At 35.6% G+C, this 14,755-nt stretch overlaps 1 protein-coding gene across 1 annotated transcript; it reads left to right on the top strand.

Moving 5' to 3' along the window:
* The first annotated feature begins 411 nt into the window (after positions 1 to 411).
* tmx4 (thioredoxin-related transmembrane protein 4) lies at positions 412 to 12,065 on the top strand. The gene is made up of 8 exons (XM_048192207.1): positions 412 to 617; positions 1,081 to 1,196; positions 4,703 to 4,748; positions 4,888 to 5,016; positions 5,118 to 5,163; positions 7,641 to 7,742; positions 8,199 to 8,262; positions 10,114 to 12,065. Exons 1-8 carry the CDS (start codon positions 424 to 426, stop codon positions 10,353 to 10,355), a joined length of 939 nt encoding a protein of 312 aa, XP_048048164.1. The 5' UTR covers positions 412 to 423; the 3' UTR covers positions 10,356 to 12,065.
* The last annotated feature ends 2,690 nt before the right edge of the window (positions 12,066 to 14,755 follow it).

Here is a 14,755-nt window from a genome sequence, read left to right as displayed (position 1 = left end):
GCTTTAAGACAAACTGTGTGCAAATTCATCACCATTTCTGAGCATTTTCTCTTTAAAACTCTGACGTCGTGAGTGGAGGCGGGTGTAGTTACATTCAAGCTATTTAAGGCATGAAGAAATTAGTTTTAAATATGCCATTTTGATTATCAAAGATAGTTTTAAGGGATAAAATTACTGACTACAGGGGGACTGAGATAATTTAATGCAATAATATTCTAATAATAAATGCATTTAATTAATTCTTTATTATTATTGTTGTTATAGTAAATTATATAATTTTAATTATTATTAATCAATAACATACGGATGAATGTGTAATAGTGTATATAGGCTTGTGTGTTTCTGCAGAGGTGCTAATGCACATCTGTCGAGTTCAGCTTTAAGCGCTGCTGCTGCTGCTGTATTTCCTGCTTCAGTTGAATCATGTGCTCCTGCAGCAATATGGCGGGACTGACACGAGCGGACATGCAGAAATATGGCAGAAGTTCATGTTGGATCTCTGCTGTATTTCTGCTGCTTGTGTGTCGAGTAAACGCTCAGACGGAGGTTAATAACGTGCTGACGGTGGCCGATGCGAACTGGACGCTCATCCTGCAGGGCGAGTGGATGATCAAATTGTGAGTATATGTGTGTGTGTGTGTGTGTGTGTGTGTGTGTGTGTGTGTGTGATCTCATCTGATCCGTGAGCTGCTACTGTGAATGATTGAAATGCGTTGATCTGATCAGCAGCGCGGGATTCTATAACGCTCTGCAACAATGTATCCGTTTATTCTGTTCATGTGTTTGTTATGCAGTGAAGGATGTGCTGAGTTGCAACCGGAAGTGTTTATAAACATCGCTCTTTTTTTGCTGCAATAATATATGCAAATCGTCATGTCATGCATTAAGCATCTATATGCACACATATTGTGGATGTTATTGTGTTTATACTGGCTTATGGTGAATATGATCTCATCATTAGGGTCACGCCCACATTTACACAGCATGCAGGGAGTTAAAAATAAATCATATATTATTTATGCATGCATGCATGCATCCATGTAAATGAATTGCTGCTCTGTTTCATGTGTTTTATTACAGTTATGCACCTTGGTGTCCTGCGTGCCAACATTTACAAGCAGACTGGGAGAATCTAGGAAGACAAAGTGAAAGTCTGGGCATATCAGTGGGCAGGGTTGATGTTACACAACAACCAGGTTTGACTGTCTGTCTCGGTGTCTTGGGGGAAGAATGAAAATAAAAAATAGCATGGACAATTTTATGTCATGCAAACAAAATATATCACAATGCATTTATTTTACTGCTTTATATATTATATAATAACCATGTAATGCATATATACTGGCTAATCCAGTGAATTTTAATTATTTTGGAACTCCTCTTCACATTATGCAACAGTAGAGTTAAAACAAAAGACTTAAACAGTGAGGCTAATGCTGTAAAACAGGTTGAGCTGTTGCATATAGTGTAATCATGAGCGTGTGACACTATCAACAGTGTGAACGCCTCGTTTGATCAACTGCAGCGTGTCTGGCGTTTGAGCAGGAACACTGCTGGATTCTTTGGACACACAGAGCTCTTCACAGACTCTCTTTAAGAGTCGTCATGTGGCTCAAATTAACTCTACGACAGCGGGACTTGAGTTGGGCTTTTAATATGATGACTGATATAACAGGATGTCACTAAATTTAATTCCTACTGCGGTTATTTTCAGCCATGTTTGTTGTGTACATCATAAAGCTGCAGTCTGTAACTTTTTTTTATCCAAAATCAATTTTTGAGCAAGTACATAACCAGCTAGTGTTCAAAACGATCTCCTTACCTTAGCCCGATAAAATCGGCACTGGTAGGTTTCCGTGGGAAATTTGAGCATGTAGCGGTTCGTCTTTACGTTATTACATCACGTCTGTTTACATAAAGAAGGAGTCCCAGCTAGTAGCTATATGGCATTTATAGCCTTTTCCCATTATGTAATAATTAAACTTATCATTTTGATGGCGGATTGTAATCCAGAAAGTGACAAATGACAATCATCAGTGACAACTGGAGATTCACCCGTAGTCAAAAAGCAAAAGACTTTGGACTGTGGAGTGGCTACAGAAATTGAAATCTACAGGTAACGCTAATACACACTAAATACACATAGTCACGCAATGCTAATGTTGTTAACATTAACAATTTGAGAACAGTAATAATAATTTGCACGGTTTGGCGTGATCTGAGCTAAGCGATCGTTAGATTTAATCATCATTGGCAGTGTGATTTATTGTAGGCCTAATGCTTTTTTTCTCAGATGGTCAGAATAAAAGTGGCAGAAATGTTACTTACTTGTTCAGATGATATTTTCCAGTAAAAATTCTTATATTGGTCATTCTTCCAAAACTACAATCTGTGATTCTGTGGTACAGTATCCACACCGATGACTGACAGCAAACATTAGATTCATTCACGCTGAGAATATAAAGATGATAATTCCACAAATAACTGCAATTGCAGGTTTCAAACAAAGATGGCGACAGAGGCAAAACGTACAGACTGCAGCTTTAAGCATAGGGGTGTTGATATGAATCATTTCTATGATGCATCACAATGAGGACATGGACGATTCTGCATCGACGCAGTAATAGACCATAATCGATTATAAGCTACTGACGTTTCTCTGACGTCATTCGTCACACACGTGCTTCTCGCTCTAGCGTAAAATGGCGGAGGGAGGTGAAACACAAAAGCGAGTAAAAAAAAAATGCATCTGCTATTTTATCGAAGGCCAAAAGGGCCAAAAAAACGTGAATTTTAACCATGTCAACAACACACAAAATGTGTATTTCACACATATTTCACACTTTACACAAGTGTTGTTTGCGCATGGAAAAATCAACGCGTTAAATACACGTATTTTATGTGTTGTTGACGTTAAAATTGACGTGTTTTTAGCCTTTGATACTATTTTAACATTTACAGCGTGCAAGCATGTGAGAGAGAGTGTGTGTGAGCGTTATTGTGATTTAAGTACACTATTTGACACTTGTTTCATGCACTTTTAGTATTTACTAGCGTTTATTAGTTCTAAATGCTTCTTTCATCTGCTGTGTTCAGACTTTTTCAGAAGTTTTGTTTGATGTTTGCTTCATTCAGGAAGTGTGATTACTTGGAGTGAGATAAAAAGGAAGTTCATCTATCTGACTGCTTGTATTCATCGATGCAAATGCAGTCACAGCCATGTGCAGTAATATTTAAAATTGAGGATGCAATGCATCGTGGAATCAAATCAAATCGTTGACAAGATAATCGTAATCAAATCGAATTGAATCTCTTCCCAGTCTGTCAGTAACACTCTCCCAATGTCCATACTATCCATCCTAAATAGTATGTGAGATTAAAAGAAGTGTGTCCCAAAGCATAGTACGTTGAAAAGAGTATGCCAAAAGTTCCCGGATGGTCTACTATTTCTGGTAGATTTTTGAAGTGTGGATCCGTGCACACTATAAAGGCTAATATTGCCCACAACCCATTGCGCTTTGGACGAGGATTCAGTTCAGAACTACAAACACGAGTAAAAAGTGTTAAAAAACTACAAAACATGGCGGATATGCGTGACCGACGGTGAGAGGTTTGAGTGACTAATAATCAGTTTAACCTGATAGAAAATATTTATCTAATGTTATCTGTGTTATATTTCATCTGCAATACCAATGTGGACTTTTATAAAGATCCGATTGGCCATTAACTTTTAAATGCATCATTATGCATTAATATGAAGAGAGTTCTCCACATGAAAGACTCGCGACTGCAGATCAACATGCTTCTGCATTTCTCTCCGATACGGTAGGAAATTAGCTAAATGAAATGTGATAGAGGATGTAAGATGATTGACAGGACAGTTTACCGTGACAGGATGCAACAGAGAGAAAAGACGCAATTGTATGACTTAATAGTATGCCCCTACTCTTTTGCTGCACACTCAAAAGTATGTATTTTTCGTTCACAGAAAGAGTACATACTTTTAGGGCGTAGTATAAGTAGGTGAATTGGGACGCAGCATCTGTTTAGTTCCTGTCTCTATGAAGCCCCGCCTTCTGAGCAGCACAGTGTGCTCTTATTGGTCGGCTGGAGCAGTGTGTTGTGATTGGTGTTTGGGGAAATGTCCCGCCCTTACCATAACCGCCAGTTTCAACTAACTCAACCAGGCCCCGTAAATTAAATAATTCATACATTCTGTGTATGAATTATTTAAACGAGGAAAACTGTGACGTGTTCGTTCCCGGAAGAAAACTCAAGACTACAGAAACACTGACACTGATATAGAGACGAACTCCCGCTGGAGGGACGCTTTCATGCTCAAACATCAACATTACACACTAAAGAAAGATGTAAAAAAGCATAATAGGTCCTCTTTAATACCATTATATCCAGACCCGATTCCCTTTGAACACTAATTACATTTTAAAAGCAATCAAAGCTAATAGTGCTGGTGTTGTCTTGTTCTTCTGAATGGCGTCTCTCTTGCAAATCTCAGCTGCCGGGGAGAAAACGCCTTTTACTGTGTCTCTGTCAGGAAGCTGTCAGGCTGTACTCGTATTACAGCTCCGCTATAGACCGTATACCGCCTTCCCATGCCGAAGGGATTCTTTTGCCCAGTATAGGATGTGCTCGCTCTTCTCTCTGCATCAATATTTCCGTCCTCTCTTCTTTTGTTCTGCAGGTCTGAGTGGGAGGTTTCTGGTTACAACACTGCCGACTATTTTTCAGTAAGTCCTCAGATGGCTGAATTTACATTCCCTCAGGTGTTCTGACAAAACTCGTTTAAAATCTTCTTTCAGGTTCCTTTTCTTTTCCATTAAAAAAGTTCATTGTGTAATTCAAAGTATAAACCCATCTAACCCACAGCGCTAAGGATGGAAATTTCCGCAAATACGTTTCATCACGGACTATTGAGGATATCCAAGCTTATGTTGTGGACCAAAAGTGGGCGCTGGTTGAGCCGGTGCCAGGATGGAAGTCACCATCTTCTCTTCTGTAAATAAAACCTTTCCTGTCTGCAAAAGTGCTGAAGTGTTTGCTTCATGAAATCTCACATGTACATTTTGTGAGAGTAAAATAATTGTATTCTTTTACAGGATGTCAGGGATGGCTAATCTGTTTCGTCTCTCGGTGTGGATCAGAGTAAGAAACATTTTGCAGTTTGTTCTGTAGTTTTGTCTTTAAAATTGACATCGTTTACTCATTCTGAACACTTATGATGTTCACGCTGGTCCAAAAAGGATGAAAAATATCAGAGTAGTCCATATAACAGCATGTCCTAACCAGACACGATGCGATTTCAGCGACAAACAATTTTTCTGTCCACACTAGACGCGATAAAGTCAATCAAAAATCACAGCCAATCAGAAGAGAGCATGGGCGGGCTCTCTCTGCAAGCTCCTGGCACTCGCAATAAAATGCATAAGTACATTATCAAAAAAATCATAATTACTTGTTTATGCTTAAAATAAGAAAATCATCTGCCAATGGGATCAGAATAATAAACTTTAATTCAAAGGGAAAGCTCAACTGACTCAACTGGCAGATATTTTTTCTTGTTTTAAGCAAAATTTCACTTCATTTTGATCTTTTTTTTTTTTTTTTAGAAAACAAGACTTAATATAATTTCATCTGTATCAATATCAGTCATTTTGCTCTCAAGTAAACATATCTTGATTTAACCCCCAATTTTTTGCATAGACGTGAATAATGTATTATATAAAATATATATTTTACAAAATAATTTTTACTCTAAAACTGATATAAAATCAAAGCCATATGAAAGAGGATTAGGGCCAAGCAATAATGAAAAAATAAAACCATCTCAAGATTAAAGTTGTTAAATTTCGAGAAAAAAGTCGAAATAAAATGTTGAGAATAAACTCGTTAAATTATGAGAAAAAAGTTGTTAAATTAGGAGAACAAATTAGTTAAATTACGAATTTGTTCTCATAATTTCATGACTTTTTTCTCATAATTTAATGACTTTTTTCTCGTAATTTAATGACTTTATTCTCAACATTTTATCTCGACTTTTTTCTCGAAATTTAACGAAATTTTTTTCATAATTTAACGAATTTGTTCTCGTAATTTAACAACTTTTTTCTTGTAATTTAATGACTTTATTCTCAACATTTTATCTCGACTTTTTTCTCGAAATTTAACGACATTTTTCTCATAATTTAACGAATTTGTTCTCGTAATTTAACGACTTTTTTCTCGTAATTTAATGACTTTATTCTCAACATTTTATCTCAACTTTTTTCTTGAAATTTAACGACATTTTTCTCATAATTTAACGAATTTGTTCTTGTAATTTAACAATTTTTTTCTCTTAATTTAATGACTTTTTTCTCGTAATTTAATGACTTTATTCTCAACATTTTATCTCGACTTTTTTCTCGAAATTTAGACATTTTTCTCATAATTTAACGAATTTGTTCTCGTAATTTAACGACTTTTTTCTCGTAATTTAATGACTTTATTCTCAACATTTTATCTCAACTTTTTTCTTGAAATTTAACGACATTTTTCTCATAATTTAACGAATTTGTTCTCGTAATTTAACAACTTTTTTCTTGTAATTTAATGACTTTATTCTCAACATTTTATCTCGACTTTTTTCTTGAAATTTAACGACATTTTTCTCATAATTTAACGAATTTGTTCTCGTAATTTAACAACTTTTTTCTCGTAATTTAACGAGTTTATTCTCAACATTTTATCTCGACTTTTTTCTCGTAATTTAATGACTTTATTCTCAACATTTTATCTTGACTTTTTTCTTGAAATTTAACGACTTTTTTCTCGTAATTGAATGAGTTTATTCTCAACATTTTATTTCGACTTTTTTCTCGAAATTTAACAACTTTAATCTCGAGATGGTTTTATTTTTTTATTATTGCTTGGCCCTAATCCTCTTCCGTAAAGCCATATGTCTAACCAAGTTGTGTTCCAAATTTGAAGTTGATATCACAAAAATTTAAGTTCCCATGAGATTTTGTTTTGGGCGTTGTACCAAAAACAGCCACCGGGTGACCCCACATTATATTGAAATTTATTTGATGCATTTTGATGCAAATTTCTGTCCAAATATCACTTCAATCACAAAACAGACACCAAATATGGAAGCTTGAGATTCAGACCTTTGACAATACGTGTTTTGTCAAGATTAGAAAAGTTTTGTAATCAAAATAATTTTTGTAATATGAAACATGACAACGCCCACTTGGGGGAGGAGACCGCTAAAGGAATTAAAGTACCGTTTCCATGGTAAAGCAATGTCCAATTTCAAGGATGAATTTTGAGTTTATAAGCTTTCAAATGATACATAATTTATGATGATACAAAAAAGGCAATAAATAAAAACGGTGCCAAGTGTGCTGCTTAGATATTTGTACTAGGAAAAAAAATACAAAAATACTGAGTAAGAACATCAGTTTTTGAAAAATACTTGTAAAGCATTTATTAATAATTTACTAATACATAATTGAAATGAAAAGTTGTATGTGTTACTGATACTTTTATGTCCTTTTTGGAGCTTTATGCTTTCATTCACTGAATGGAAACCTGTCTTTTACATATATTGATTATATCCCTGTTTTGTCCGTTTATCCCAGCAAATCCACACGTACCTGACGAACACTCTCGGTATTCCTTCCTGGGGTTCTTATGTGATATTTGCCATCATCACACTCTTTATGGGACTGATACTCGGCCTGGTAAGTTTAAAAACATCATTTTCACAGTTTAGATAGGTTAATGTATTATTCATGTTCAAAGCATAGAGTGATAAGCTTTACTCTTTGCATGAAAGTATCTCATGCATAAATCTTCCTGCAAACGGACCATCCGCAGCACTGATCTAAAAAGACCATTTACCGAAGGGACCCAACAAAGTGCACTTGACTTCATCGAATGCGAGCGCTCTACGAAGCAAATCGCACATACAGATACATGATGACTTGCTGCAGAAGGAATTATATAATGCATTTTGAAATAAAGATGTTCCTACATTATACAACTGTGCGTTGTGTAACGCTGGTCGATTCTGCGGCTCTTTTGAGGATACAGTGGGTGGTTCTCTGCTCGCATGTAGTGGATCAAACTTTCAAAAGTGAACTTCCACTGGTGGGTTTGAAATAATCACTCGGTCTAATAATAAATATCTCAATTAGATGCTGGTTCTGATCGCTGACTGCATTTGGCCATCCAGACCAAAGCACAGAGAAGACAAAACAGGTGAGATTAGAAACAATTTCTTTGCACTACACTTTTTAGTTTTAATTAATTGTACAATGTTTTTACAGATGCTGTAATTTCTTATGTTTAGTAAGAGCGTTACATTCTGCTGTTTTATTATTGTATATTGCCTGCTATTTTTGGTATCACATAATAAGGTCCCATTAGTATACATTAGTTCAATCATGACAACTCTCAGAATAGTTTTAGCACGTTATTAAATATGAAAATGTTAACTCTTTCCCTGCCATTGACGGAATTTTCCAGCTTTCCATGTTTTCACTGTTACACTGTAGGGGGCGCTATTACACATCTTCTGAAAGAGAACAGACTCTCTGGATCAAAACAGGCAAACAATGAGCAGAAACAAGCGATAAAAGCATTGCTTTTTTTTTTCTTTTTTTTTTAGGAAACTTAGAAAAAACTTAGAAAACCCCCATTCAAGTGTTGATAAAGAAATGAATGCATGAACCTAAAAGGAAACAGTTTTTGTTGTTGTTTAAAAGCAGATCTCTGTTCTTTCTTTTGATGTTGCATGTTCACATATTAATACGTCAAAATATTCTGAAGCCCATGAAATTTTTGTGAAAATGATCAAAAACGCTGGCGGTGGCTGGCAACTTTAATAACCCTAAGATACATTTATTTAAGAAGTTATATACACAAGATATTAAGTCTTCTTTTCTGAAGAAAAATAAATAAAGGAATTTAAGCCTAAAGAAAGAAAAATATTCAGAAAAATCAGAAAAATGAGCATAATTTAAAGGGAAAATCTTTTTTCTGACCTTCTTTTAAGGGAAAAGTCACTGAAGTTTTATACATTTTTCAGAAAACAAGACTTAAGGTCCTTAAGGTTTCTCATCCGAAATTTTCACACGTTAAAAAATAAATACGACCTCACGTTGTGTCAATCACGTTTACACACTGCCTCCGTAACGTCCTTCCGTCATAAAAAAAAATTGGTTTGGGTTCAATTTTCTGCATTTTCCGCATCCGTAGCAAGCAATTTGAGAGTTTTTTTTGACAATTCAGAGCCACCGTACAAGCAAACGCCAGAATCCAGAATGGATGGCGTCTGACAAGTTGATCCACTTCAGCCCTGTCCCAAATGGCACACTTCATATACACTTACCCTACAAGATCGTAGAGTGTCCCATTTGTCAATTTCAGAAGGGTGCTCGAGAGCGCCCCCTTTGGGGTCGATATGCACACTTGCACACTTTTGAAGTGAGCGCCGCAGCAGATTTCTACCCGACAGTCAAAGTGGCTTTACATCACAAAAGTGCGGACTTGTTGATAGACCGCAAGTATTTAGGGTGCCATTCGGGACAGGGCCTTCGTCTCGCAGCACAAGCACTGTATGACAAACAGAGTGAGGAATACAAAGACATGGAATATAAAGACAGATTATGGCAGATGAACAGCTTGGAAAACAGGATTGGATGGACCCAATATTTTCTTTCTTTTTCTCTTTTTAAGAAGAACGAGGACAACAATCATCCTCTGCTCTGCATACATTTTGTATTGTTTTTTGAATTTTTCACAACGGATTAATACGCATCAGACTCAAGTGCGCAAGGTTTCTGTGCATGACTAATTTTTAGGATGACAAATTTTGGACTCTTAATGCACACAAAAGATTTCAGTCAACATTAGAGTGGTTTTGAATCGACTCACTGAAATTGACACTTTGAACTGATGAACAGATTGAAATAATTGTAAATATATTGTGCATATCCAATAGTAACGGCCAGCTCTACTTGTAAGTACAACTTTACTTGGTCAAAGTCAAGAGTTGTTATTGAACCTTCACTAATCTAATGAATAATTTCACTCTTTGTACCTCTGCAGTTGTGATAGTGAAAGAGGAAGTGTCAGAGGAAGAGGTAGAGGACATACTGACGGAGGAGAAACGCGCGTCTGACCTGGACAACGAGAGTGAGAGAGTGTCCGGTGACGAATCGACCGAAGAGGAAGGGCCGCTGACAGACGGAGCAGCCAGTGGCAGTGAGCAGCCGGCGTCAGAGGGGGCAGCAGAGAGCTCAGTGAGGAAACGCAAACCACAGGAGCAGAACACGGCAGAGGGAACCTAATGCGCCCGGGTCAACGGATTGCAGTTGCCACCAAATACAAGAGGAAGCTGCCATAGCTGTAGGATATGCAATGCAAAGCCAGCTACTGGCTGATTTCTGCGCCATTCGTCGTGCAGAACACGGTTTGCCCATGTGTCGCCTTCCTCACATTTACCTGCTTCACGCTGCAATTTAATACATTTTAGTTTTTAAGACTAGTTGCTTGAAGTTATGCTCAAAGTTGCCAAACATTGACAGATCTTCTTTAAAGGGATAGATGGCCAAAAAATGAAACTTTTCTCATCATTTACTCAACCTTGTTGGTTGATGGACCCCATTGACTTGAAAAAAAAATACTATGAAAGTCAATGGGGACAATTTGGTTACAAACATTGTTTAAAATATTTTCTTTCGTGTTCAGCGGAAGAAAGACATTTATAGAGGTTTGGAACAACTTGAGGGTGAATAAATGACAGAATTTTCATTTTTGGGTGAACTATCCCTTTAAGATTTTTTATTTTCTATAAACACCAAAAATATGAATCATTTTAATGCTGAAGTTACGATAAAAAAAAAAAAACATGTTTACTATGTATTTGGATGAATCTCTCAAAATCTGTCAAGAAATATCTGGCTCATATTTCACCTCAAAATCAAAAGAAAAAAAAATTATTAATGCTTTTGACATGATGATCAAGCACATAACGGTAGTATTTGTTGTACTGCCTTTATGCTGATTTTAATAATTGTTTTAATACGTTGTATAACTCATTTTATATTTGTGCTTCTCTATATCTTCTGCAGTATCCTGTAAAGTATTTTTTACAGTAATGAAAATTGAGAATTACAGAACTCTAAACTAAATTGTACTGATGCATTACAATAATGAAAATTATTGATATTAATATATTGAGAGAGATGCTTAATTGTCACAAAAATGCAAAACACCTTAATGATCTTATAAATAAATATTTTAATTATTATTTTAGAGTGAAATATGAAGAACATGTTCTTATCAGGTTTAATGACTCATCCATTACACTGTTGTTTTACCACAATTCCTTAATTATTCTATATTTGCTGTAATGAACGCTTTCATGTTTCACATTCCTGTGCCACAACTGAATTCCTGCATTTACAATCCTGACTGTTTTCAGAAGGAAAGGATCTTAAAGTATGGTAAATATGAAGGGTATTTTTGCACTATTGCATTCATCCACACATGATGCATATAGTGTTGAGCAGCACAATCTGTCCGTAATCATCGTTACATAAACACAAGAGATCATCAGAAGGATGTTTTGCGCACCAGGTCTCAGGATAAGTATTTCTCAATGGTAAGAAGACGTTGTTTTGTACAGTGTAGATTTGTAATGTATTCCCAGTAATTGCAAATGAAATTGATAATTTGCACAATAAAACATTGACGATGTCTTTGGTATTAAAATTGGTGCAGTCTTTGACTGGCGGCTCGATGGTCAATTGCCTTTCATTTTTTATACTATTGACAGACTGTTTAAATCTGTGTAGCAGAATAAATATTGGTGATTTTTGTAAGTGGTAACCAGCACAGAAACACACCAGCACATCTGTAAACTGTTTCTGTGTCGTTTATCCTATGCTGAACATCTTGTCAATTTCATTGTATGGTGTGACAGATTGTTATATTGTTCATATTGTGTAATGTGTTTAACTGCTGGTTGTATGTGTTCATTAAAAATTTTGACTTGATATTATTGACTTGATGTCTGCATTAAAACAGATTTTTTTTAAGTTTAAAAAAAAAAAAAAAATTGCATTTAATCCCCTTAAAACTGACATTATTGGCCAAGAAACTGCATTGGGATAATCATTAAAATACAGTGTTGAAAGTATCACCACAAGATTTAAACATTAAGGCCCAGATTTACTAACAGCTTATGCCAACGTTAACCCTATTTTGGCATTAAAAACACGCAGTGGAAAAATTAGCAATGAAAAGGAGTGGACAGTTATTTTTGCACCTGACCTTATTGCATATGCATTAGAGATGCAAAATGTAGTATTTAAATCAATAATGCTATGCAATTTACTAAGGTTTGCAGTAATCAATGGCTGCGTTTAACTCAGGGTTGCCAGGTCTGTGCAACAAAAGTAGCCCAAAAACAGCCCAATGCAATTTTCTCCATCGGGTGGCCGAAATCTCCACTGAATTTGTACATCTGGAGTGTGTTTTGGGGGTGTTGAAGCACCAAAATCGTACATACAGGGGTGTAAATCAACCCGTGGCAACAACTTAAAAGTAGCCCAATTAACACTTTTAGACATGCACTTCCCCTCAGAAGAATCTCTGCCGCCATTTTGAAGTGCGTTAAACTTCGTCAAAATTGACAAGGGAAGTTTATTTGGACAGACCCCCTTGACCCCTCGATTTTGACAGAGGGAGCGTGTCTCCTCATATGTACACTTCAGATAGCCCCATAGACCAAAATGCAACATGGTTGACGTCACAACAGCAGCTCGCACTGCTTGCACAAGTGATCAAGGGCGTTCCGTTTAAACCAAGTAGTGGGATCTCATGCAACATAAGCAATGACACATCTGAGTGAACGAAACAGAGGGAAGTTAGCCAGGGAAGGCATTAAACGCAGCCATAGTAGTGTCATTTGCAAGTCTGACTTAATCACCTGACAGGACATTGAATTTGTGCAGTCAGACAGTAGATCACCCGCAGAACTTTCACACACTAGGAAGTTCAGACTGAAGGTCTGTGGATGATGCATTTCAAGGTAGGAAGGCATCAAGGCATGTCTGAATCCAAAGTTAGCTTCACTTCCTGTCTCCTGAGACACCTTCATCTGAACAATATTTGAAGGCAGCATAGATGTATCATTCGCTGCCTTTGATATCCCACAATCCTGTGCTTTCTACTCTGTGACAGTTGAGCTAAAAAATAAAGCCTTGGAACGTGTCCTCCGAAGGCAGCCTTTTTCAGTTTTTGGTTGTCCAAGTGTGCAGTGTTTCAGGATCCTTCATGAATCCTTTATAGGGGTTCATGAGACTGACTGACAGTACATTGATATGTGGCTATAGACCTCAAGCGCCAGAGAAACAAGCCATCACCATCTTTAGAATTCTGTCTTTGAACTTCTGCTTTTGCGGTAGCTCTGTAGCTGGTGAAGTGGATGTCATAACAAATATCAGTAGACTGAGAAGATATTAAAACGAGCGGTTCATTCATAAATCCGTAAGATCTTACCTTCATGCTGTGGAAATACAAACCTGAAGACGGAACACAATGAGTGCAGCGCTGAAAAGGAAATAAAAAATAGCAAATAATAAAGTGAATTTTAAAAAAAAAGTTTTTTATTGTTATGAAAAATGCACAAAAATACTATTTTTTTTTTTCAGTTTTTATATGAAATGTACATTTTCTAAAACTGAGAAAATCAAAGCCATACAACAAGTTGTGTTCCAAATTTGAGCTTGATATCTCAAAAAATGAGCTTTCAGTAAAAGTTTGTTTGGGCGCAGTACCAAAAGTACAATTAGTTTCCCATTCATTTCCAATTCAAATAATTTTTGACCATGAACAGTAACAAGTGTACGGAAGATGATTAGGGCCAAGCAATAATAAAAAATTAAAACCGTCTCGAGATTAAAGTTGTTAAATTTCGAGAAAAAAGTCATTAAATTTCAAGAAAAAAGTCATTAAATTTCGAGAAAAAAGTCGAGATAAAATGTTGAGAATAAAGTCATTAAATTACGAGAAAAAAGTTGTTAAATTTCGACAAAAAAGTCGAGATTTGTTCGTTTCATAATTTAATGAGTTTATTCTCAACATTTTATCTCGACTTTTTTCTCGAAATTTAATGAGTTTTTTTCTCGTAATTTAATGAGTTTATTCTCAACATTTTATCTCGACTTTTTTCTCGAAATTTAATGAGTTTTTTTCTCGTAATTTAATGAGTTTATTCTCAACATTTTATCTCGACTTTTTTCTCGAAATTTAACGAGTTTTTTCTCATAATTTAACGAATTTGTTCTCGTAATTTAACAACTTTTTTCTCGAAATTTAACGAGTTTTTTCTCATAATTTAACGAATTTGTTCTCGTAATTTAACAACTTTTTTCTCGTAATTTAATGACTTTATTCTCAACATTTTATCTCGTCTTTTTTCTCGTAATTTAATGAGTTTATTCTCAACATTTTATTTAGACTTTTTTCTTGAAATTTAACGAGTTTTTTCTCAACATTTTATCTCGAAATTTAACAAGTTTTTTCTCGTAATTTAACGAATTTGTTCTTGTAATTTAACACCTTTTTTCTTGTAATTTAATGAGTTTATTCTCAACATTTTATTTCGACTTTTTTCTTGAAATTTAACGAGTTTTTTCTCAACATTTTATCTCGACTTTTTTCTCGAAATGTAATGAGTTTT

This window comes from Megalobrama amblycephala, linkage group LG5 (genome assembly GCF_018812025.1).
Source record: "Megalobrama amblycephala isolate DHTTF-2021 linkage group LG5, ASM1881202v1, whole genome shotgun sequence".
NCBI lineage: Eukaryota > Metazoa > Chordata > Actinopteri > Cypriniformes > Xenocyprididae > Megalobrama > Megalobrama amblycephala.
The sequence above is the reverse complement of the archived record's forward strand: the minus strand, read 5'-3'. Positions and strand labels throughout refer to the sequence as shown.

What these genes read in the sequence shown, in the direction of transcription:
- tmx4 (XM_048192207.1), top strand. Translation starts at nt 424, where the DNA reads ATGTGCTCCTGCAGCAATATGGCGGGACTGACACGAGCGGACATGCAG. An exon ending in AAGTCACCATCTTCTCTTCT is followed by an intron (nt 5,017 to 5,117) that starts GTAAATAAAACC and finishes ATTCTTTTACAG; the next exon opens with GATGTCAGGGATGGCTAATC. An exon ending in TGGGACTGATACTCGGCCTG is followed by an intron (nt 7,743 to 8,198) that starts GTAAGTTTAAAA and finishes TATCTCAATTAG; the next exon opens with ATGCTGGTTCTGATCGCTGA.